We start from the raw sequence: 25,383 nt of genomic DNA, 5'->3' as shown, positions 1-25,383 counted from the left end.
AGGTTTGTTATTTTATTTCAAAGTTCTTGTCTCACAGAAAGAGGAAAGATAGCCAAAAGTAGAAACATTTCTTTCTTAATTTCAGAAAGAAATTATATCCCTTTATAATAGTCTGGGCTGTGATGACATTTGTTTTAATTAAATGCTCAAACTGATTTTGGCTGGGATGATTATGAGTAAATAGAAGATCATACTCATCACAGACAAAAGTGACAATAGTGGGAAGCTTCAGCTCATCCAGTGGTCAAAACCTTGTGGTAATAGGACATAGAAGCAAGGGGCAGGGGTAAAAATAATTTCCTTGTTCCCTTGCAGGGCCGATGTCTTTGAGATATGTCTCTGCAAATAAGTGCTGCAGACATGTACGGAAGACAAGAAAGAAATAGTTCATTGCTCACTAAATTGTACAGATTAGCCACAAAGGATTAAGAGTCAAATTTGAGTAAGGTAATTTGTAAATTTGATTAAACATTTTTTTTCTATCTTTGAAAGTTTAGAGTTCTTAAAAGCTTTCCTCAAAGTCCTTATTTTAACGTTATGCTAATTTTAAATGTTTGAAAGTGACTTTAGTACATTTGACTTAAATTCAAGTGAAATGCTTGAATTTTTTTCTTCATAAAGTGACTGGAACAAAGCAAAGTATGAAAAATTGTAGTCCATCTGACTTAACTCTTTCATCCTGGTCCTTTCTTTTGATAGGCTTTTTTTCCTTTAAATCTCTATGAGAACTGAGAATGACCAGATTCAGAGTGATTTAGAGGTTCCAAAAATAGCTCTGTATCTTCTGGTTGACATGAAGTTAAAATTCCAGTGAGAGACTACATATAGGTTTCTTTTTAAAAAATTTTTTTAATTAATTAGTTTATTTTTGGCTGTGTTGGGTCTTCGTTGCTGCACGCGGGCTTTCTCTAGTTGTGGCAAGTGGGGGCTACTCTTTGTTGTGGTGTGAGGGCTTCTCACTGTGGTGGCTTCTCTTGTTGCAGAGCACGGGCTCTAGGCACACGGGCTTCAGTAGTTGTGGCACGAGGGCTCTAGAGCACAGGCTCAGTAGTTGTGGCGCACAGGCTTAGTTGCTCCGCAGCATGTGGGATCTTCCCAGACCAGGGCTGGAACCCGTGTCCCCTGCATTGGCAGGCGGATTCTTAACCACTGCACCACCAGAGAAGTCCTACACATAGGTTTTTAATATAAACGGTGTTTTATGCGTTGTTGAAAATAAAAGAACAAAACTTTTTTCTTCGATAACCTGCTTACAATCTTAGTTTCCTACGTAGGCACACTTGCATTACCACCTTAAACTCTCAGGTATTGGTAGCGTTAATTCATTGATTTAACACACAGCTGTTGAGAATTTACTATGTGGAAATGCTGAGTAGGGCACTGGAGGAATAGGGAAGGAATGGTGGCAAACCACAATAAGCAGGTGGGCATATTCCTCAGATCTCTGAGGAATTCAAATGGAGAGCCACTCAGATATTTTGTACAAAAACATGTTGGACAAAAAACAAATAAGTAATTTCCATTTTAATGTAAATATACTTCAGATGATTATTATATGAGTAAGGAAAATTATAGCTTCTGGCTATGAACCAGTTTGCTGGGCTGGAGCCCAGTAGTTTAGTAGTTTGGTAGTTAATTTTTGTTGCTGTTGTTTTTGTTTTTTTCATTTTAACAGCCTTGTTGAGATATAATTTATATACCATTTATCCACTTAAAAGTGGATTCAGTGGTTTTTAGTATATTCCTAGAATTGTGCATTCATTTCCACAATTTTAGAACATTTTCATTACCACAAAAAGAAACACTGCACCTGTTAGCCATTACATCGCAATTCCCTCATCCCCTAAACCCCAGGCAAGCACTAATCTAAGTTCCTATAGATTTGTTTATTCTGGATATTTCATTTAAGTGGAGTCATATAGTATGTGGTCCTTTGTGACTGACTTCTTTTAATTAGCATGATGTTTTCAAGGTTCATCCATGTTGTTGCACATTTCATGGCTTCTTTTCTTTTATTGGCAAGTAATATTCTATTTTATGGATGTACCACATTTTGTTTATGCATTCATCAGTTGATGGACATTGGGGTTGTTTCCACTTTTTGACTATTATGAACAATGTTGCTGTGAACATTCATGTACATGTTTTTGTGTGGACATATATTTTCCTTTCTCTTGGTTATATACCCAAGAGGAATTTCAGGATCATATGGTAACTCTATGTTTAGCCATTTGCAGAACTTACAAACTGTTTTGCAAAGTGACAGCGCCATTTTACATTCCCACTAGCAGTGAATAACAGTTCAATTTATCCACATCCTCACACTTGTTATTTATTTGTCTTTTTTATTGTACCCATCCTGATGAGTATAAAGTGGTATTTCAGAGTTTTGATTTGCATTTCCCTGATGGCTAATGATGTTGAGCACCTTTTCATGTGCTTATTGGCCATTTATATATCTCCTTAGGAGAACTGTCTATTCAGATCCTTTGCCCATTTTTAAACTAGCTTACTTGTCTTTATTGAATTGTAACAGTTCCTTAAATTTAAATATTCTGGATACAAATCCCTTATCAGATACATGATTTGCAAAAATGTTCTCCCATTCTGTAGGTTTTCTTTTCACTTCCTTAATAGTGTCCATTGAAGCACAGAAGTTTTAACCTTGATGATGTCCAATTTATCTGTGTTTTTTTTTGTTGTTGTTTGTGCTTTTGGTCATATCTAAGAAACCATTGCCTAATCCACGGTCACAGATATTTATGCCTATATTTTCTTCTAAAATTTTTACAGTTTCAGCTCTTTTAGATCGTTGATCCATTTTGAGTTAATTTTTGTATATGGTGTGAGATAGGAGTCCAACTTCATTCTTTTGCATGTGGATATCCACTTGTCCCAGCACCATTTGTTGGCAAGGAATTAAGTTGCCAACAAGTTAAAAGAATCATCAGACAAATGTTTACCATGAAACTCAATGGTAATGTAAATGTCAACACTATGTCAAAAGATGTAGTTTGCAATGTACAAGGATGATTCTACCATCCAGTTCCATAGCAAATGCTTATATTTCCTTAGTGACAGCATTCTAGCAGAACCCCTTTAAGTAAGTTTGTTTATGTTTCTGTGTGTGTGTTTGGGCGCAGTAGTGTAGATGTGGACAATGAGTGGATTTTTAAATTCACTTAAAACCTTCATCTATTGAGTATATACTTTGTACCAGGTATTGTATGTACTAGGCTCTAGGAATGCAAAGATAGGTCTGCTACAGAGTAGAATTTCAGTAGTTGTTGAGGACGGGAGAAAGTTTGGAAATAAGATGTAGTCCTTGCTCTCTAGAAAGGGGCAGAAAGATAATTATAATCTGAAATGCTATAACTGAGGCATAGCTGTGAAGCAAGTTAGGAACACAGAGAGTTCAACATTTAGTTCATCCAACTGATTAAAAAAAGAATTGAAGTGGAAAGCACCTTGCACGTTAGCTGGTAAAGTTGCTACAGTTTTGTGTTATTATTGAAACATGAAAGAAAAATGAAGTACAGGCATTTGGGTCTCATCTTCACTTATGATCTCCATTCATTTACTCTTTGGCAGAATAGTTTTTTTGCCTCTGATACTGAATATAGCTGCAGAGGAGACAGCTTAGAAAACCAAAGATCTAATTTCCCTCTAGTGCTTAAACCTTGGCAAATGGTACAAAATCAAGAAAATCATTTCTAAAAGATTAATGCAGTTGATTTTTTCCCTAATGTTTAGTTTGTCAATTTAGAAGATTACCTTTTAAAAATTACTCAGTTTCAGAATGGCACCCAATGTTTATGAGGTAATCTCAATATAGACATCAAGCACTTGGGCATTCTGAAAAACCACCGTGGATTACGATTTTTAAGCTAACAAAGAAACCTACACTGTTTTAAACCTATTTTCTGTTTCCTGTGAGGCAAACGATCATAGTTTTCCCTGTCACTGAACAACTGGGAAATTTGTTGGTGCTGGTACAATATAAGTATAGCCTCAGTCTGTCCTGACAAGTTTGTAGTATTGTACATTTAGAAAGGAATCGATAGTCTCCTTCTATTTCCATGTATTATATTTCACACAGTTGTTATAAACAAAAAGAAAATCCAAGTCTTTATTGCCTGAGAACAGATTCTTTGATAGATATGTGAAGTTTTTTGAAGTCACCATTGGTTCTTTGTTTTGCTATACTTTTGAGCAAAAGAAAGAGATATGTATTTTGAATGAATTAATACCTAGGCTCCCATTATATTGACAACTCTTAAGACTTTTTATTACTTACAAGAGAAATGAATCCTACAAATTCTAAATTCATTTTGTATATAATGTTTATTTTCTAGCATATCCAGGGTGAATCTTTGGTAGACACTTAATATGAGAATATCAGAAGTAGAAGGAACCTAAGAGACTATGTAGTCCAAATTTTCTCATTTTCTAGATACAGAAATGGAGGCCCAGAGGGGTGTCTGAATTGCCTTAGGCTGCATGTCTCATTAGTAGTGGTTGTAAGTCTCAGTACAAACAATAGGACCTCAAATAAAAATAATATTTTGCCTGTAGTTTGATTGCATTCTCTGAATATGAGTCTACTAGATGATGTAGATACACTCAGCATTTGATTTCTCACACATCTGCCAATTTTATAACTAAGAAAACACAATCTAATTACTATATACAAATATATATAAATGGTACTCTTCATTAGGTCTCCATGAAAAACTCCTATTTTAAAAGAACCTTTACAGAAGAAAATTTGTCACTCTTCTTTAATTATCCATTCTCATGTTTAACAGCCGTCAGTCTCAGAAAGATTTCCTTGTATGGGAAGGTTTCAAATTTGGAGTCCATGGATCCCTCAAGAATCCTTGTTGGGTGTTTCTGAACCCCTTGAAGTTATGTTCATAATTTCGTTCACAGCTTTGATGAATATCTTGAGGGATTAACCTGGATTCTCAGTCTATAGTATAGCTGCATTTCTTTTCGCCTTATCTTCTTTGGAAGACCCTTGCTATCCTCTGTATAATAACTGCATTACTTTGGAGATTTACTGTTTCCAAATGAAGAATTTAAGATCATTTTAACTTGTCTTAGGGTTCTTTCTTTTTTTCACATTTTAAAATCATTTTTATGGCTGTCTTTTGAGCCCTTTCCAAATTCTTTGTAAACCCGAAAACCAAGGAGCTCAGAATTAGAAATCATATGTTAATGAAGATCTCGTTTAGGCACTTGGATCTGCTGAGAGTGGTGTCAGAGGATTAGGAGCAGCAGAAAAAAGACTGCTGAGACAGGTCCAGGAATGTGGCCCCTGCTCAGGTAGGCTAGGCAGACCCTCAAGGTCAAAACAGATCGAGGGTGAGGGGCCCAGGTCAAGCTTAAAGGATTGGGAGCATTTCAAAGTTTAAAGCGTAGTAAATAGATCCTGAGTAAAGGGATTCAGGATAAGGAGTAGAAATCAAACCTAGACCTGAAGGTGAAACAGAATCCTGCAGAAAATCTGCATAGGAACAAACTGCCACCTTTCTAAGTAAAATCAACCTAATCTTTCAGAATTGAGACTCTTCATATGGGAACAGGCCGCTGGACTTTGCGATACAAATACTTGTCTCCTAAATTTCCCTTCACCCTGCAACCTCTACATTCACACTGTCCTCAGGATGTTAGATTCCTGAGAGTTGGGTTCCCAGGAGATGTGACTAATGGAAAACAGTAGGATAGGGCTTACGAGCTATAATATATAAAGTAGTTTATCAAAATCACTGGGGTTTGGAGGGATTAGAGATTCTTCTGGGAATCTGATGAAAACTGTGGACTTTCTCTTCAGAAGGAAGGCACCAAATACTATCATGTAAAAATTTTTATACAATTTAACCTGCCCTGAAACTGATTCATGGTTAATAACTCCTGATTGAGAAGTATGGTGTTCTATATTTCTTACCCATTTGTTTCCTGTTCTTTATTAATGTTTTACGTAATTGTTTCTTTTGCTGTCTGAGGTATACTGAGGAGGTTTGGGCATTTAGTTTTCATGTGTGATCCAAAAGATTAATGGAAGGAACAGCAACACTGAGGCCATGGCACTGAATATGAGTCTACTAGATGATGTAGATACACTCAGCATTTGACTTCTCACACATCTGCCAACAATAATGGGAGAGATCCATGGGGGCATGGTGAAACTGGGGGAAAAGAATTGTGCCAAAGAAGTCTAGTATCCCCTTCTCACTAGATGATTTTTCTTCTCTTCCTTAGGATGATCTAGGTTTTATTAAGAAGCAGTTCCTTTATGAATCATGTAATGAGAAACTGATACTGAGCCACTTGGTTTTATGTGGGGTTTTTTTAGAGCATGCAGTCCCAAGCATGGCTGGCTTAGGCCCTCAGGCAGTGGGTGAGACTTCTGGCCAGGAAAGGGTGAGAGAGTAGAGCAGGAAGAATGCTTTGGTGACACAGCCTGAACTTCACTCATGGCTATTTGTGACTGTATTGTAAATTTTCACATTTATATCCAGTGGCAGTTCCTCTGACTCTATCTAGAGGTGTTAAATCTGATTGAAAATTTAGAGAGTAATTGTCGGGTTAATTCAAGTTGAATAAAACCTCACCACAAATTTTAGGTCCTGTAGAACAGAGTACCTGAATTATCCAATTAATTCTATATTTATATACCACTTAGAAAAGAAAAAAATCTTTTTTTTCTTTAAAGTTACAGCAAAAAAAAAAACAAAACCTCCTTTGAAAACCAGATTCCCCAATGTGTAAATATTTAAATTTAGATGTCTATTAAGTATGTAAGAAATCTAGTCTCCATCTTGTGCTTTAACTACTTATCTTCTACATTTACTTGATCTCTTCAAATTCTGTCTGTCCCTGAAGCCCAGTTGGGGCCTACCCTACAAGTGAAATAGATCTAGTAGAACCTACTCTGATGACGTTTTAGAGTATAAATTAGATAATCCAGTCCTGCCTTTGGCATAGGGCCTGGCACATAATAAGCAGTAAAGCTGCAGTTGATGATAATGGTTATGAGCTGTTTTCCCAAATACTCTAGTCACCATTTAACCACCTTGTTCTCTGACCATAAAAAATACTTACTGCCTGTACCACTTTTTGATGCTTACTATCTCAGTTTAGCTGTTATTATTTATTTCCAGAATAAGATTGCAAACTCCTTGATAGGTAAGGATAGGCAATACAAAACTTGCTGAGTTGGATTGAAAATAGGCATTTACTTGCTTTACAAGCCATGTGATCTTTACTGTGATCTTTTTTCCTCTACAGAAAATGAAAACACTAGCAGAAAGGAGGAGGAGTGCTCCATCTCTTATCCTGGATAAAGCTCTGCAAAAACGACCTAGTACCAAGTAAGTGAAAAGCTTTGTGTAAAACATTTGGTATGTGCTTCATTTCTTTTACCTGTGGGGTTTGTTTGCTTTTTATCAAGACCAGAATTCTCTGTTAAATAATAGAAAATATGACTTCTGAGTTTATTTAATAAGGCCTATTCTTTATGTGACACTTAAAGCCTTTTAAGAGCTGGTGATCAATTGCTTTAAAACTGATTCAGAAGTGAATCTTACATCACATGGTACACAAACATGCATGTTCCACACATTGTTAAAGTTTATTTATGGAAACAATTAGAAATCAGTATACTAAAGATAAGTTATTTTAACCACTATACATGTTTGGTTATGCACAAACTTTTGCTTACTTTTTATCATAAGGTGATGCCTGTGTATGGGGAAAAGGCAAGTTTTTACCAATTTTAGGTATGAAGAAAGAGAGCCAGATTAAGATTATTAAAAAATTGAGTGTTGGGCTTCCCTGGTGGCGCAGTGGTTGAGAGTCCGCCTGCCAATGCAGGGGTCACGGGTTCGTGCCCTGGTCCGGGAAGATCCCACAGGCTACGGAGCAGCTGGGCCCGTGAGCCATGGCCGCTGAGCCTGCGTGTCTGGAGCCTGCGCTCCGCAATGGGAGAGGCCACAACAGTGAGAGGCCCGTGTACCGGGAAAAAAAAAAAAGAAAAAAATGAGTGTTGATTTCTTTTAGGCATTACTGGTTAGATTAATTAGTGATTAATTAGTGAAATTTAAAGTGGAAAAACAGGCTGTGGACATCTTAAGAGAGTCTTTCATAATACTTAGAAATTGAATGGCTATTCAGTCATTAATTTATTCAATAATTTTTAATGGCATTTTAACTCAGAGGCATTTTATGTTCAAAGGAAACCTGTGATGATTTTCCTCTAATATGTGAATCCTTTCATGTAAAGTGAAGTCCTTATCACTTTTTAAAAAGTGAGGGTATATCTGATATTTCTATGAATGGTGTGCTAATTTAACATAAAATCTATGTGAAGGCATGGAATTTTTTTCAGTGTCCAAAATAAATTATATAGCCAAATCTCAAAGAGTGAAACTTTCAAAATGCTTAGTCCCTCCCGTCTTAGTACTCAGCAAGTTCTCAGACTCAAGCAGCTCCCCCAGCTGCCCACAGATGACACACGCTTTAGTCATTGGGTTGATCAGAAAATGTAAATTACTTTTAATAGATGCCTAATCAAAATTTAATTAGGAAGATATTCTTCTGCCAAATGAATAATACAGTAATATACTTCAGTGTCATATATAACTGACTTTTAGATTGTTTATATTAGTATATCTTTGCATTCATGTAGATGAGAAAAGAATGGTTATATCTTCACAGTTTGACCTTGCTTACCTAGAAAACTCAGGAGAAATTATTTTTTAGGGGAAATAGACAGAGGAGGCAGAATTGTCTTTAATTCTACTGTTTATTCACTTTTTTAAAAACAGGTAAACAGTTTTAGGTAAAATTTTTTATTGGAAGTTCCTGGGATGAACATGTGTTAAGCTTTTTAATTAAAAGTAGCCCTTGGGGAGGGGGAAGGGTAAGCTGTGACAAAGTGAGAGAGTGGCATGGACATATATACACTACCACACGTAAAATAGATAGCTAGTGGGAAGTAGCTGCATAACACAGGGAGATCAGCTCGGTGCTTTGTGACCTCCTAGATGGGTGGCATAGGGAGGGAGGGAGACGCAAGAGGGAAGAGATATGGGAACATATGTATATGTAAACTGAGTCACTTTGTTATAAAGCAGAAAGTAACACACCATTGTAAAGCAATTATACTCCAATAAAGATGTAAAAAAAAAAAAAAAGTAGCCCTTATTCGTATCAGAGAAGCTTTAGCCCCAAATCAGGGGTCAAATAGTGGCCCACTTACCCGCTAACCCAGGGTGAGGATTTACAACAGTATGCATGTAGGTACTGAAAGTTCATATAGACCATTGGTTCTCAACAGGGTGGTACTAACCTCCAGGGGGCATTCTGGAATTTTGTGAAGCAAAATGATTTAGGGGGCAGTCGCCAGAGATACTAGACATCACATAATGCACAGGACATCCTACACAGCAGTTTTGTGGCTCCTGCATAGTTTTTGAATGTACCATGTATGGAATACTTGTGAAGAGGGGGAAAAAAGCTTTATATAATTATCTATGCCTATAACTATGTTTTATATACAAAGTATTTTATATCCTTTTATGTAGATATAATAAACACTAAAGTTTCCAGAAATGTAGCTACCTTGCATACCAAGAGATAATTGCACTTTGTATTGTTTGGAATCATTTCAGAAAATCATTTGGCTTTACTTCACTTTCTCGTACTAAATATATTCATTATAAGTAGGTGTAAGCATATCTGACTACTTCATTGTATTTTAATATAGTCATGAATGAGCATATACATATTGAAATACATAATTTATTATTAATTACTTTCATTTCTCTTATATTACTATCAGAGTATTTTATCGACACTTTTGAAATTCTGTTAAATATCTGTGAATTTTGTTTCAGGATAGAAAAGGAGGGATTGGAATAAATGTATATGCATTTGTCCTTTATATAACAAAGGGACATTGGATCTAGGATTGAGAATGACTGATAGAGATTAAGTGCCAGGTTAGGGAAGAGCTAACACTTACCTGACTTACTGGGGTTGTTTTGAGTTAGAGAACCAATATGATAATATACAACCACGTCCTTCCCCATTCCTGCCTCCCCATCACCTCTGTAATAATTGGTGCTTACATTAGAGTCAGTTTCCCAAATTCCTGCCTCAGAAATAGGGAAATATGATGGTTTTTTGGCAAAATAAAAAAGGATATTTAAGTTGAAGATGGATATGTTTTAATCTTCAGTTTATTTCCTGTGAGTTTCTCCAGGTCAGTAGTGTGAGTGCATAGTGCAGGGGAACAGGACCTTCACCTATCTTTTAGAAATAATGCTTTTATGCTATGTAGTATTGGGTGGTTAACGTGTGTACCAAAAAAACCAAAAAGCTATTGGGTGTTGATTGTGTACAAAATATTTGTAAGTAGTGTAATCTCAGGATTGGAATGAACCTTAAAGGTCATCTAGTCTGGTGGTTTCCGAAGCTTTTAAAGTCAGTATTCTGCAGAGGGACCCAGGCATCTACATATTTTTCAAAAACTCTTCATAGTTGATTCTGATACACTCTTGGTAGAGAACCACTATGACAGGCTGCTACAAAAGAATCCTTTTATAAAAGAATTCTTTTAAAAAGGGAATACTGAACCAAAATTTTAAGGAAGTACAGGATTATAGTATGTATTTCTTATAAAACAGTGTGGACATTATAAAACCAAAAGCAAAGTCCCCTCTCCATCCCCAGGGGTAACCATGATTAATCATTTGTATGTCCTTCTAAACCTTGTCTATGCAAGTGTGATTAGAATTTTTATTTGCTTTCTGTAATGTTTAAATTCTCACTTTAATATAGATAAATTAGTTCTTTGCATTTTCAAGTCTTGCCGTTTTTTAAAAAAATTAGAGATCAAATCCTATTACAACAACCATTCAAGAAAGTCTTTGAATTTTGACCATCTTTATATAACGTACACTCCTGAAAAGTTATATCAGCCAGTTAATGAACTTGCTATTTTAAAGAAACTTTGTAGTGAATTGTTTTATAAAGTAAATCACTTCTTTTTTCAGAGTTGTTAAAAATAACTCAAATTTTCATAATTTGAATTTTGCTTTTCCATAATTTATACCCAGGAAACAAGGAAAATTTCTGAAGTCTAAGCTGAGTACACCTATCTGAAGTAGAACTTTATGCAACAAAATTCTAGTACCTAAAAAGAATCTTACTATCTCTTTGCATGTAATATCATGGGAGCTAACCTATAAAAGATTTGTACACAGTGTGTGGACAGACAGCAAAGAAATTGAGTGTTTTATTTATTAGCATTGCATATTCCTTGAGTTAAATAAAGCCATCATAGCATTTCATATTTCTTGAGTTAAACCTATATTTAATGATTTTGGCTTTGCAGTAGAACGTTATTTCTACTGTTGTCCCCTAGTTAAGGTGTAATTTAGTAATTAATGACTTGTAGGTGATAAAGCTTTTGTCCAAAGTTTAGCAAACATCCACAGAGGATTTAATGGAATCCTTTCATTTAACAGCTGTTGCATCTCAACTTTTATTGAATTTAATTAACAAGAGTTAGGTTTAAAAGAGGAGGAAATAGGTTAAGTGGTGACTTAAATGTGTTTGTGTGTTAAACACAGTTTTATCTCCAAAATTCTTTGTTTAACCCATCGAGTTCATAAGGAAGGGCCAATTTAGAGATTTTAACTTTTTGGGGGGTTATCTGGACACCATTGATCAGCTGGAGGTGATTCCTCTAAGTAATTATTATATTAGCTGGTATAGCAGATGACACGTATCTTTCACACTAAGAAGGTTAGTGGTTTTCCAACATGGCTGCACTCAGCTGTTTTTACTCTCAAACACTATAGTGTTCAGTACTGTGTTTAAGGATGACCTCACCTCATGTAATAGCCATCCTCCTGGTAAGACTTTGGGCACCTATATTAGAGGGCTTAGTTTCCTTAAAAGTAAAATGAGAGTATTGAAGTTATTATCTGTTAAACCCTTCTACTTCTAGTTCTATTGCTATATAATTATGATTTGTTGAAATTCCATACTTCCTACACTTACTCTGAATTCTAAATCATTCTTAATTACTTGCAGTTTCCTAAACACAGTATACTGTTTAGCATTGTCTCAAAGGTCACTTCCTTCAGGAACTCCTAAGCCTTTGCAAATAACATTCGTGCTCCTATAGCACCTTGTATATCTTGAACCACAGCACTCATCCCACTGCACTGGCATTACAGTTTATGTCATGTTCCCTTTAATGTCCCTGACATTTGTTAATAAAATAATGCCTTATAAATAATATCTGGTGTTCAATTATTATTTGTTGGATGAATCGGTGAATGAGCAAGTGACTCCATTTCCAAACTACAATAGGAATTTAATAAGTTAGCACAGTAGTTTCTGACTCTCCTGCCCTCCTTTGAGTAGCCAATACATAAAAGACCTTCCTTGTTCATTGGTATTATTTGTGAAATTCTGGCTAGGGAAAAAGGAAGATTACTTTTAACAAAATGATTCTGACTTATTGTGAGGAAGTTATTTTATGCAGCAGAATACCACAAGAACTCATGTATGTGGTCTGTAAATACCACATATAGTGGCATTCTTGTGGTACTTCTTCATTGTTTACTTAGGGATAAATTCAAGTCATACAAACTTTTCTTCCAGAAATTCACTTGTTTTGATGTGGTATTCAGCCCACCTTGTAGAAAAATACACAAAAATATACCCATTTTTGTTTTAAGTTACAGTGTTAGCACTTTCAAGTTAGTATTCACGGGTCTCCATCCTTACCTCCAAATCAATTTATTGTGTGTGTGCTGCTTGAAAGACTTTGTAGTAGGTACTTTACATATGTTACATTTTAAATCTCTGCTTAATGCTGCTGAGAGGAGAGAAAGGCAATGCCAAGGAAGTGTGGTGGTGCAGCCGGAAGTGCTTGGGCTTTGGCTGCATTCAAATGCTGGCTCTCCATCCTGATTTTCTGTGTGACCTCAGATAAATTACCTAATCTCTGAGTCTCAGGGTCTTCCTCTGTAAAATATGAATCTAATGCTTTCATAGAATATGAAATGAGAAAATAAGTGAAGATGTTTAAAAGATTGACTTAGTTATTTTTAGTTGCCTCTTTCCTTCCCTTAGATATATTTCATTTTCAAGCTTTAAACCTCCTGAATTATCCAGTACCATTTGTTAATGAAAAGCACCTACTTTATTATCACAGCATTGTATGACTAGAAGCAAATCATTGAGCCTGGATCATTATATAGTAGAAATGGAGTCAAAGACTTGCCCTAGGTCACACAACTAATTAACATTAGAGATAGGAATGGAAATCCAGGTCTCTGATCTTGATGGAATATTCTTTGCATTACACAAACAAAAGGAATATGATATAGTATCTAAGAGCATGGATTCTGGAGCCAAACTGCCAGGTTTGAATCCCAATACTGCCCCTTACCAGTCATGTGATCTTGGGTAGGTTTTTAAACCAGGGATAATAATAAACCCTACCTCATAATGTAAGAAAGACTAAATGGGTATTATATATGTAAAGCTTTTAATGTAGTCTCTAGCGCATAATCAGTACTTTTATATTTGAAGGCTATGTTGTCGTTGTAGTGGTAATAGTAGTAGTAGTCATAGTAGTAGTAGTAGTGGAAGCGTTAATAAAGAAATAGAAGTTCATATTATCCTGGTAAAGAGACTCTTTGAGTACCATAATAGATGGAAAATTTTAGAAGATGAAAGATGCAATCTGGAAGCCAGCTAGACTCTAGTGTTAAATTCATTTTAGCAAGATAATTATATATCTAGGCCTGGCCTGAAGCAAGATTAGCTCAGAATATTTGGGATTTATTCCTGGTAGACCCTGACAATTCTTGAGGTCTCCCTAGGCAAAATTCAAAGTATACCTAGGATGATTCTGGGAAATAAGGGCTTGAGACATGGAGGATTGACCTGCTTTGCTTGGCCACTTGAGATGAAGGGGCTCCAGGAGCGTCATATGTGCCAAAGCTATGAATCAAGATTAGACACATATAGAATTAGCTAGTTTGGGGTAAGGGTACTAGGGTGAGAGAGCCCAAGCAGAAGCCATTTGAGACTAGGAAAGCAGCTGTTTGCTAACTGACTTCTTCCTTTTGGTCAGTTCACTCCTGTTATGTATGACTCTACACACACACACACACACACACACACACACACACACACACACAGACACTCACTCACTCATATACACGCTAACATCGTCCTACTCAGAATGTCCCACATTGTGTTCTGCAAATTCCTCATCATTCCATTTCCTTTTTCTCTGTCATGTTGGCATCTAACATCTAATTAGTCTAAAGTGGATGATAACTTGCCATACTTTCAAATGCAAGGAGAACATTTATGCTCTGAAGTAGTTTACTGAGGATTGTGGTCAAATCTACTTTCATAAGAGAATGAAAACCTGCTTCTACCTGTGATAAGTGTAAACTTGACAGATATGGTCGTTGAAATGAACTGAATGATCTCATAAAGGCCATCCTCATGCTGAGACTCTAGTTATGGTAACTGTTTGATAGAATTTAAAGGAAAAGTCAATTTAAAAGGGAAGCTACTAGACTTTCCTTTGGAATTCTATAAACCTTCTGTACCTAGATACAATTTTTTGATATAAGACTTTTAAATAAAATTTTAAATTTTAGAGGAATTTAAAAAAAATCTTTAAGATCTTTTCAAAATTACAATAAACTATACTGTTATATTACCTTAGATAAAAACCTGTATTCAGGTTTTTTTAAAAGAAAAAAACACTACTCCTTGTGCTGCCTTGCATTACATGCCAGTTGGCTGTAAGTAAGGCCTATTCCTACAGTTTTGGACAATGTGTTCTGAGGTTTTAGGACCTGTAGATGATTCAAGGTATGTGATGAACAGAACACCAAGTAGAAATTTAATACACGAAGATTACCAGCAGTCTACAGGGTCCCTTCTTTCCTTGCAAGGAACATTTTCCAAAGTAAAAATCAGACGTAGGGCTTCCCTGGTGGCGCAATGGTAAAAAAAAAAAAAAAAAAAAAAAAAAAAAAAAAAATCAGATGTAAAGGAAAAAGATGGCAGCAATTGCTTTGTAAAGTGGCGAAGTTGGCAAATTTTTACCAAAATGGAATTCATTGCTTTGTTAAGCAAAAGGTTTCCCAGGCCCACATATCACTTTATTCTCTTCAAACTACTTTTTGTATTCTTTAAACATGATCAAATACATCTGTTCCTGGTGTAGTATGCTATTTTCCTATCGTATGATTCTGGGAGGAAATCTTTAGAAGATGTAAGTCTCTCTACATTCTAGGGAGCTTTGACAGGGTCAAATTAATTTATTTCTGCACTTGCAGAACAGTACATCCATTTAATTTCTTTATTCCAACTATAACCTAATTTGTTAATTGCAGTTATGGTTCAGTTTTATATTTCATTTTGGCACCAGGAAAGCACTGTCTCATTAGTGAATGTTTATTCACTTTTCCTCACCCCTCTCCACGGGGTTAGCAGGCTGTCCTAAGACGTCCTTACTATATTGGGCTAAATGCTGCCTTACCCTGTACATCTTGAAAGGTTTCTCAGAGGAGCTTTGGAATTTCATGATTGACTTTCCTTCAAAACCTTTAAAAAAGCAGAAGAATAATTGTTAGTATTATTGAGAACCTTCATACTATTATGGTTAAGAAAGTATGGACTATGGAGCCATTCTTCTTGGGTTTGAATCTGGCCCTCCTTATTACCAAGCATGAGAACTTTGGCAAGTTTCATAACCTCTTCAGGCCTCACTTTTCTCATCTGTAAAATGGGGATAACCTCATAGGGGATTAAAGAGTTGAAATTGTAATATATCTGGCACATTTTAAGCATTATATAAGTTTTTTGTTAAATAATATTATTAAAATATATATAAATCCTTGTGCTGCCATGTCACATAATGTCTAATTCTCTTAGTGTTCCAGGTGTAGGTTTTTCTTCTACTTGACTACCTGCATTTTGAGTGAAGGGACCATGTTTTCTGCTCTTATATCTGCATATTTAGTGCTAGGTATAGAACAGATACTCTATAAATATTAGCTGAGCTGAATGAGTGATTCTTCCCCTAGCTAAGTAAGTCAACTCTCAGTTGGAGTAGAAAGAAGGATAAGAGTCCACTGCTGCCTGAGAAAGTGACACAGCCAGCGTCAAAAAGCTACACAAAGAAATGCCAATTCTGGAATGACCAGCAGTTTAATGTTTGTTGATTTAATGCTCACATGTTTAACGTCTCAGCTGTATAATGAGTCACTGCCATTGATTCTCTGATGCATAGCTCCTGGTGTAATGAGAAGACACAGGGAATGGATTCTAGTTTCTGCTCTATCACTAATGACCCTGGTGGAGTCATCTACCCTTTCTTCAACCAGGTCTCTTTCCTTACCTGTCAGTGGTGGGAGGAGGGGGAGGGTACAGTTGACTAAATCCTTTATATACTTTCTCCACCAGCCCCCAACTGTACAATTTTGTATTTCTTTAGGCTAACCATAACTCAGTCACAAGGAGAATGGAAAATGGTATGAATGCTTCTTACAAACCCTTTTATCACAACTCTTAAAACATCTCCAAGTGTGTCTGTTACCCTACTAAGAAATGAGTATCCTCTTTTAGTGCAGAGGTCAAGCATTTGCTTATGTGGGATCTTTGGTCAGTTTATTGTCATAATGTCATTTTGGTAGCCAGTCTCTATAATGGCCCCAGTGATTCCTACCTCCTGGAATTCACATACTTGTCCAGTCCTCCCACACACATTGTAACTGAATTGATCTCTGTAACCAATAGGATATTGCAAAAATGGTGATTTATCACTTCTGAGATTAGGTTATAATAGACCAAGCTTCTGTCTCAATTGCTCTCACACTTTCTCCATCTCTGTAATCATTTTCTCTGGGGGAAGCAATGTCCTAAGTAGCCGTCTACAGAGAGGCCTATAATGGGAGGAACTGAAGCCTCCAACCAACAGCCACGTGAATAACCTTGCAAGTAGATTTTCAAACCCCAGTCAAGTCTTCAGAGATTGCAGCCCTATCTTGACTGAAACCTCGTAAGAAACCTGAGCCAGACTCACCCAGCTAAGCTACTCCCTGGTTCCTGACCCTTAGAAACTGTGTGGGATGATACATGTTTGTTGTTTTAAGTGGCTATGCTTTGGGGTAATTTGTTATGTAGCAAGTGATAACCAATACAGTTGTCTTCAAGTCATGAAACTAGCTTTCTAGAACACTTCTCCTATATATCTTTTATGTATTCTTACTGCTAGAAGTGGAAAGATGGAAACAGATACTGTTCCCATTTATAAATGAAAACACTTATTCCCCAGATCATGTAATTTGTTGGTAAAGGGGCCAGTTGACATTCTTTCTTTAAACAGCTTTATTGAGATACAGTTCATACCATTTATTTCACCCATTTAAAGTGTACAGTTCAGTGGGTTTTAGTATATTCACAGAGTTGTGCAGCCATCACAACTTTTAAAGCATTTTCATCCCTCCTAAAAGAAACCCCATAGCCATTAGCTGTCATTCTTCATTCTCTCCCATGTCCCTTCTTTCCCTATCTCTAGCTTTAAGCAGCCACTGACTTCCTTTCTGTCTCTATAGCTTTGCCTCTTCTGGACATTTCATATAAATGCAGTTATGCACTATGTGGTCTTTTGTAATTGGTTTCTTTCAGTTAGCATGATATTTTCAGGGTTCATCTATGTTGTAGTTTGTATCAATACTTCATTACTTTTCTTTGTTGTTAATATTTCATTATATGGATAGATACAACAGTTTTGTTTATTTGGTCATCAGTCGATGGACATTTGGGTTATTCTCATCTGTTGGCCATTATGAATAATGCTGCTGTGAACATTCATGTGCAAGTTTTTATGTTTCATTTCTCTTGCATATATCCAGGAGTGGAATTGTTGCATCATATGGTAACTCTATGTTTAGCTTTTGGAGGAGCCAAATATTTTCCAAGGCAGCTGCACCATTCCTACCAGCAATATATGATGGTTCTGACTTCTCCACATCCTTACCAATCCTTGTTATTTTCCATCTTTTTACCTATAGCCATCTTGGTGAGTGTGAAGAGGTATCGCTTGTGGTTTTCATTTTCATTTCCCTTATGACATTGAGCATCTTTCATGTGTTTATTTTCCATTTGCATATCTTTGGGGTGAGAATTTTCCATTTAAAACTTAGAACATTTTTAGTTGGGTTATTTGTCTCTTTATTAATGAGTTGTAAGAGTTCAGTATTCTTAATATTATGTGTGCATATGCAAAGCAAAATACAGGATTGTAGCATTAATTTGTAGCTTCCAAGGCTCCCAAAGCACTTGAGCCTGAAACATCTGGAAGATCAACCAAGTTTCAGCTGTCTACTTCATTTTGTATCTATATAACTTTGGCTTGGTCTTTTTTTTTTTTTTTTTCCATTGAGACTAACCCTTCAGTTTTTGGAAAAAAATAATTTCTGCGAGGTGAATCCAAAATGGTCCTGTGGCAGGTTTCTGTGATGCATACTCTATAAATTAACATTAATTTAGGACATTTAATAATCCTAACTTTTTTGATAATTATGGTTTTCTAGAATAGCTGCTTTTTTGATTATTTTCTACAAACACATATTTTAATAATTATAAAGTTAATATACGTGTATTTTAGAAAATTTGGAAAATGCAGAGAGGTACAAACAAAATTTTGGTCTGCATCCCTAGATGTCAGCCTTGACACCTTTTTCTGTCATTTGACTTCACATTTAATGTATTTTATGACTGAATCATCAACATGATCATAAATAATGCTTTATACGGTAGAAACATTCTGTACTTACCATATTTGTCTTATATATGTAAACATTGAAGTAGAAAGAGGAAAACAAAGCAGCTGCCTTAAGGCATGAAAGAAGGCTTCAAAGAAGTGATACAGTATATGCTGAGTTTTAATGGATGAGTAGGAGTTCTTTAGCATAGGAAATGGGTGACATAATATTCTAGCAATGAGAACTTAAGTTAGAGCTCAAAGTTTCTAGAAAGGAGTGGAGATGGGGCTAGTACAGTAAATAAGGATCAGACTGGGAACAACCATTGTCAGGCTGAAGACTTTAGATTTCTGGGTAGTAGGGAAATAATATAAAAAAATCAGTCAATTATGTGATTTAACTTGTGTTTTTGAAAGAAAGTGCTATCAAAAAATTGACTGGAAGAGAGAGATAGGCAAGGCAGGTAGAGAGCCTATTTAAGAGACAGTTGAAAATAATTCAGGTAAATGATAATGAAGTACTTATACGGTGAAGGGGAAATTTTTAGAGACATTTAGGAATGAGAATCAATAAGATTTGGATGTAAGGAAGTGAAAGGAGTCAAGAACGAAGTTTCTAGCTTTTGAATACTGGATAGATGGTTTCGAACATGGTAAATTTTGAGGTGTATGAAAAAGTGTTAGTATTAGAAATACTGATAAAAGGTATAACTTAAACTGAGTGCTTACCAGGTACCAAGTTCTTAGTTAAGTATTTTATGCATACATTTTGGGGTAATTTTTTCATTTTACAAATAAGGATATTTAATCTTAGAACTTTAAAATAATTTACTTTAGATCTCACTACTATTAAGTAATGGAGTTTAAATTTAAATCTACTTCTCTCTGACTTTAAAATTCATGACCTTATCCAATATATTATACTGCCTCAATAAAAGCGATTCAATTTTGAGAATTTCCTATCTCATAAGATATATAAAGAACATTTCTAGAAGCTAAGTTTATAAACTTCATTGTAACTATTATAATCTCATTGTAACCATTAGGTTCTGTCTGGTGTGGCCGATCAGAGATTATCACTTTAAATGAAAATGATAGAATGGTTCTGAAATTATTCTGCCACTTAGCAAACATTGATTTTTATCTAACAGAGGCTAAAAATTCCTATAAATTACAAATTTATAAATTTGTAAAAATTATGTTATTATTTTTTTACTTAATATTGGAGATTTTCTAGTGTAAAGCAGGAAGTTGAAATGCTATATATTTTATTTTGTATTACTTGTTTTTGTTTTTATTTGGACTCTAATTTTTAATGTTAACTTGTTTATGGCTTGTACCAGAGAATATGGTTGTGTGGTGTTTGATTTTTAAGTTTTCTTTATGATTTGACACATAGATTTTTAGGAGTTTTACATGTATGTTGAAAAGTATGTTACCAGTTATGTAAATCATCAATACCTTCCTAATATTTTGTCCTCATCTTCTGTCACTTGGTAAAAGAGGGGTGAAATGTTTCTCACTTCAGTTGTGAACTTATAAATTTCTTCTTGTTATTCTATTAGTTTATTGCTTTATGTATTTTGAACCTGTATTGTGAGGTCCGTAAAGCTCAGGGTAGTTATATCTTTTTGGTATATTGTACCTTTTATCAAGTGGAAATATCTCTGTTTTGTCCTATTTATTTCTTTTGGGTCTGTATTCTTTTTTTTTTTTTTTTTTTTTTTTTTTGTTTTTGTGTGTGTGTGTGTGTGTGTATGGTACGCGGGCCTCTCACTGTTGTGGCCTCTCCCGTTGCGGAGCACAGGCTCCGGACGCGCAGGCTCAGCGGCCATGGCTCACAGGCCCAGCTGCTCCGCGGCATGTGGGATCTTTCCGGACCGGGGCACGAACCCATGTCCCCTGCATCGGCAGGTGGACTCCCAACCACTGCGCCACCAGGGAAGCCCTGGGTCTGTATTCTTTAGCTAAGTGAAATGTTTTTGAGATTCATCATTGTTACATTTATTAGAAGTTTGTTCCATTTTCTTGTCAAGTAGTATTCCATTGTATGGATATGCCACAGTTAGCTTATTCACTCACGTGTTGATGGACGTTTGAGTTGTTTGCAGTTTGGAGCTATTATGAAGAAAGCTTCTATGAACGTTTGTGTGCAGGTTTTTATGTGGGCATATGTTTTCACTCTGTTGGGTAAATACCTAAGAGTTGAATTACTGAATCATATAGTGTTTTTCTAACTTTAAATTGCCAGACTGTTTTCTATAGTGGTTGTACCATTTTATATACTTGTCAGTAATGTATGAGAGTTTGAGTTGCTCACATCTTTCCCAAAACTTAGTAAATGACAGTTAAAAATATCTTTGGTCTTTCTAGTGGATGTGTTGTTGGTATCTCTTTATGGTTTACATTTGCATTTTCCTGAAGACTAATAATATCGTGCATCATTTCACGTAATTATTGCCTATTCATATATTTTTCTTTGTGAACTGATCTGTTTAAATCTTTTGCTCATTTCTTTATTTATAAACTTAGGGAGTTGAAGGAGTTCTTTATATATTCTGGTTAAGTGTTTTGTCAAATATATATGGTGAAAATATTTCCTCTAAATCTGTCTTTTCATTTTCTTAACATTGCTTTTTGAGGAGCAAGAAGTTTTTTATGATGAAGTCTAATTTTATCAAGTTTTTTCTTGGTTTATACACTGTGTGTCTTATCTAAGAAATATTTGAATACTTGAAAGTCTCAAAGATAGTATCCTATGTTCTCTTCTCTTAGGCCTGTGATCAAGTTGGATTTAATTTTTGTATATAGTATATAAGGGTAGAGGTTTATTATTTTTCTTAATGGATATCCAGTTGTTGCCATACCAATGATTGAAGAGAGTTTCTTTTGCCAGTTGGATTGGGGAAAAGGACATGTTTTCATTCTGGAACCTTTGTCAAAAATCAATTTGCCATATATGTGTAAGTCTACTTAGACTTAATTTTGTTCCATCAATCTATATGTCTGTCCTTACCAATATTATAGTATCTTGATTCCTGAGCTTTCTAAGAGGTCTTTTATGTTCTTTTATTGATATTTTAACTCTTTTTATTACACGTTCCGTTTGGTCATTGATAGTATATAGAAATACAGTTGAGTTTTTGTTTATTGACCTTTAATCCCTTGATCTTATAAATTTACTTATTAGTTCTATTAGCTTTTTAAAAAGATTCTATCAGCTTTAATGTAGATATCTCAGGATATTCTGCATACACACTCATTTCCTATGTGAGTAAAGACATTTTTACTTCTTCCATTCCAATCTGTTCAATTTTTAAAAAAAAATTTCCTTTTCTTGCCCTAATGTACTGGCTAAAACCTCTGGTATATTGTTGAACAGAAGTGGTAAGAGCAGACTTACTTTTTTGTTCCTCTTCTTAGTTAGGAGAATACTAAGTCTTTCATCATTAAGTTTGATATTAGCTAGCTACAGGGTCTTTTTGTAGATGTCCTTTATTAAATGGAGGAAGGTCCCTTTAATTCCCAGTTTTTGAGTGTTTTATCATAAATGAGTGTTGAATTTTGTCAAATGCTTTTTCTGCAACTTTGAAATGATCATATATTATGATTTCCTTCTTTTAGTCTTAATAAGGTGGACTACATTGATTTTTTTAAATGAACTTTTAATTTTAGAATATCTTTAGATTTACAGAAAAGTTATAAAAACATTACATCATTTCGTCATATCCTCCAACCAGTATACCCTATTGTTAACATCTTACAGCACTACAGTGCATTTGTCACAAATAATGAGTCACCATTATTAATACATTGTTATTAACTAAAGGCCATACATAATCAGATTTACTTAGTTTTTAATTAATGTCCTTTTTCTATTCTAGGATTTCATCCCAGATACCATATTAGATTTAGTCATTATATCTTCTTTAGGCTCCTCTAGACTGTGACAGTGTCTTAGACTTTTCTTGATTTTGATGACCTTGACAATTTTGAGGAGTATTGGTAGACGATTTTGAGGTATTTTGTAGAATGTTCTTCAATTTGGGTTTGTCTGATATTTTCTTGTAGTTAGAAAGGGGTTATTGGTTTATAAAATATTTTCAGTCCATATGCATGAGGGATAGGGTCTGCAGTTTTCCTGTCTAGTTTGGGCATCAAGGTGATGGTGACCTCATAAAATGAGTTGAGAAGTGTTACCTCCTTCTTTGAAAGGGCATGTAAAGGAATGTCATTATTTCTTTCTAGAATGCTTAGAGTAGAATTTACTAGTAAAGTTACCTAGCATTTGAGTTTTCTTTCTAGGTTTTAAATTATGATTTTAATTTTTTAAATAGATGTAGAACTATTTGGGCATTTTATTCCTTTTTGAGTCAGTTTTGATGATCTGTTTCTTTCAAGGAATGTGCCCATTTCATCCTAGTTGTCAACTTAATCACAACAAAGTTATGTGTAATATTCTTTTATGTTTTTAATGTCTGTAGGTACTGTAATGATATTCTTTCTTTCATTCTTGGTATTTGTAATTTCTAGATTCTTTTTTCTTAGATTAATCTAGCTAGAAGCACATCAATTTTATTATCTTTTCAAAAAATCAGCTTTTGGTTTTATTGCTTTTCTCTGTGGTATGTTCACTTTCTGTTTCACTGATTTTTTTTGCTTTTGTTTTTGTTTTTAAAGATTTATTGGAGTAAAATTATGTACAGTAAGGTACCCAAATTTAAAGTGTGCAGTTCACCCATTAAACCATCACTACAATCAAGATAACGAACAGTTCCATACCCTTCAAAAGTTTCCTCGTGTGCCTTTGTAATTCATTCTTTCCTGCTACCCTACCAACATGTCCTCAGGCAATCAGTGATCTATCAATACTTGATGTCACTATTAGGTTAGTTGGCATTTCTTAGAATTTTATATAAATACTATATTCCATTTTTATTGCTGACTAGTATTGCACTAGTATTGTGGTATGTGGGTATACCACAATTTATATATTCCTTTTACCTGCTAGTAGGGTTTTTTCCAGTCTTGTGATGAAAAATAAAGCTGCTTTATACATTCATGTACAAATATTTACGTGTACTTGTATTTCATAGTTTTTTTATTTCTTGGTAAGTATCAAGATGTAGAATAGCTTGATTGTATGGTAGGTGTATTAAGAAACTGCTGAATTGTTTTCCAAAGTGGTTGTACCATTTTATATTCCCACTAGGTTATGAAAGTTATCATTGCTCCACATTTTCACTAACATTTAGTATGGTCATTTTTTAAATGTTCAGCTGTTTTTGTATGCGTGTCATATCTCTGTAGTTTTAATTTGTATTTCTCTGGTTACTAATAAATTTGAGTATCTTTTCATGGGCTTATTTGGCATCCATATATTATCTTTGGTAAAGTGTCAGTTCAAATCTCTTGTTCATTTTGTATTGGGTTGTTTGTCCTCATTGTTGAGTTTTATGTATTCTTTATAAATTCCAGGTCTGTGCTGCTTAGTATGTTAGTCAGTAACCAGTGGGAATTTACATTTAAATTAATTAAAATTAAATATTCAGTATTATAAATTCGGTTCCCTAGTCACACTAGCCACATTTCAAGTGCTCATTTAGTCATATGTGAATAGTAGCTACCTGTTGGACAGTGCAGATATAAAACAGTTCCATAATCTCAGAAAATCTTCTTGGCAGTGCAGTTCTAGATATAAGTTCCTTTTTGAGCATATGTTTTGTGAATATCTTCTCCTGGTATATAGCTTGCCTTTTCATTATAATAACACTGTCTTTCAAAGAGCCAAGTTTTAAATTTTAAGGAAATTATCATTTTTTTCCTTTTATACATTTGTGCATTCTGTGTTCTATTAAAATATTTTCTTTTTAGATCCAAGGTCAAGATTTCCTCCTATGTATTATTTTAGAATTTTTATAGTTTTAGATTTTACATTTAGGGCTGTGATCCATTTTGAGTTAATTTTTGTTATGTCAGATGAGATCAGGTTGATGTTCATTTTTATTGCATATGGCCAACCAGTTGTTCCAGCACCATTTTTGAAAAGATTATCCTTTCCTCACTTACAGTCTTTGCACCAGTGTCAAATAATCATTTGGTTATGTAAATGTGTGCCTACTTCTGGATTCATGATAGTATCACACTGTCTTATTGTAGCTTTAAAATATGTTTTTAAATCAGGTTGTGCAAACCCTTCAAGTGTTTTTCTTATTTTTCAAAATTGTTTTGGTATTAGGTCCTATAAGCTTCCGTATACATTTTTAAAACAGCTTAACAATTTCTTCAGTAACACTGCTGGGAATTTAATGATGATTGCATTTCATTGACATCAGTGTGGGTAAGATAGATGTTTTAGCAATATTGACTCTCCCCATCTGTGAACATGGTATCTGTTCATTTATTTCATCAGCTTTTATTTTCCTCAACAATATTTTACAATTTTCAGTATCTTGCACATATTTTATCAAATGTATCCCTAGGTATTTTATATTGTTTGATGGTATTGTAAGTGGTACAGTTTTTAAATTTCAACTTCCAATTGTCATTGCTAATAT

General features: G+C 34.8%; 1 protein-coding gene across 1 annotated transcript in view; it reads left to right on the top strand.

The window, feature by feature from the left end:
* ARHGAP20 (Rho GTPase activating protein 20) overlaps positions 1-25,383 on the top strand; it is a 144,975-nt gene that overhangs the window by 10,191 nt on the left and 109,401 nt on the right. The window contains exon 2 of the mRNA XM_024754254.1: positions 7,294-7,376. Coding sequence (XP_024610022.1) covers positions 7,294-7,376 — 83 coding nt within the window. The remainder of the gene's footprint in view (positions 1-7,293; positions 7,377-25,383) is intronic.

The sequence above is a fragment of the Neophocaena asiaeorientalis genome, unplaced genomic scaffold (genome assembly GCF_003031525.2).
Source record: "Neophocaena asiaeorientalis asiaeorientalis breed wild unplaced genomic scaffold, Neophocaena_asiaeorientalis_V1.1 scaffold21, whole genome shotgun sequence".
NCBI lineage: Eukaryota > Metazoa > Chordata > Mammalia > Artiodactyla > Phocoenidae > Neophocaena > Neophocaena asiaeorientalis.
The sequence above is the reverse complement of the archived record's forward strand: the minus strand, read 5'-3'. Positions and strand labels throughout refer to the sequence as shown.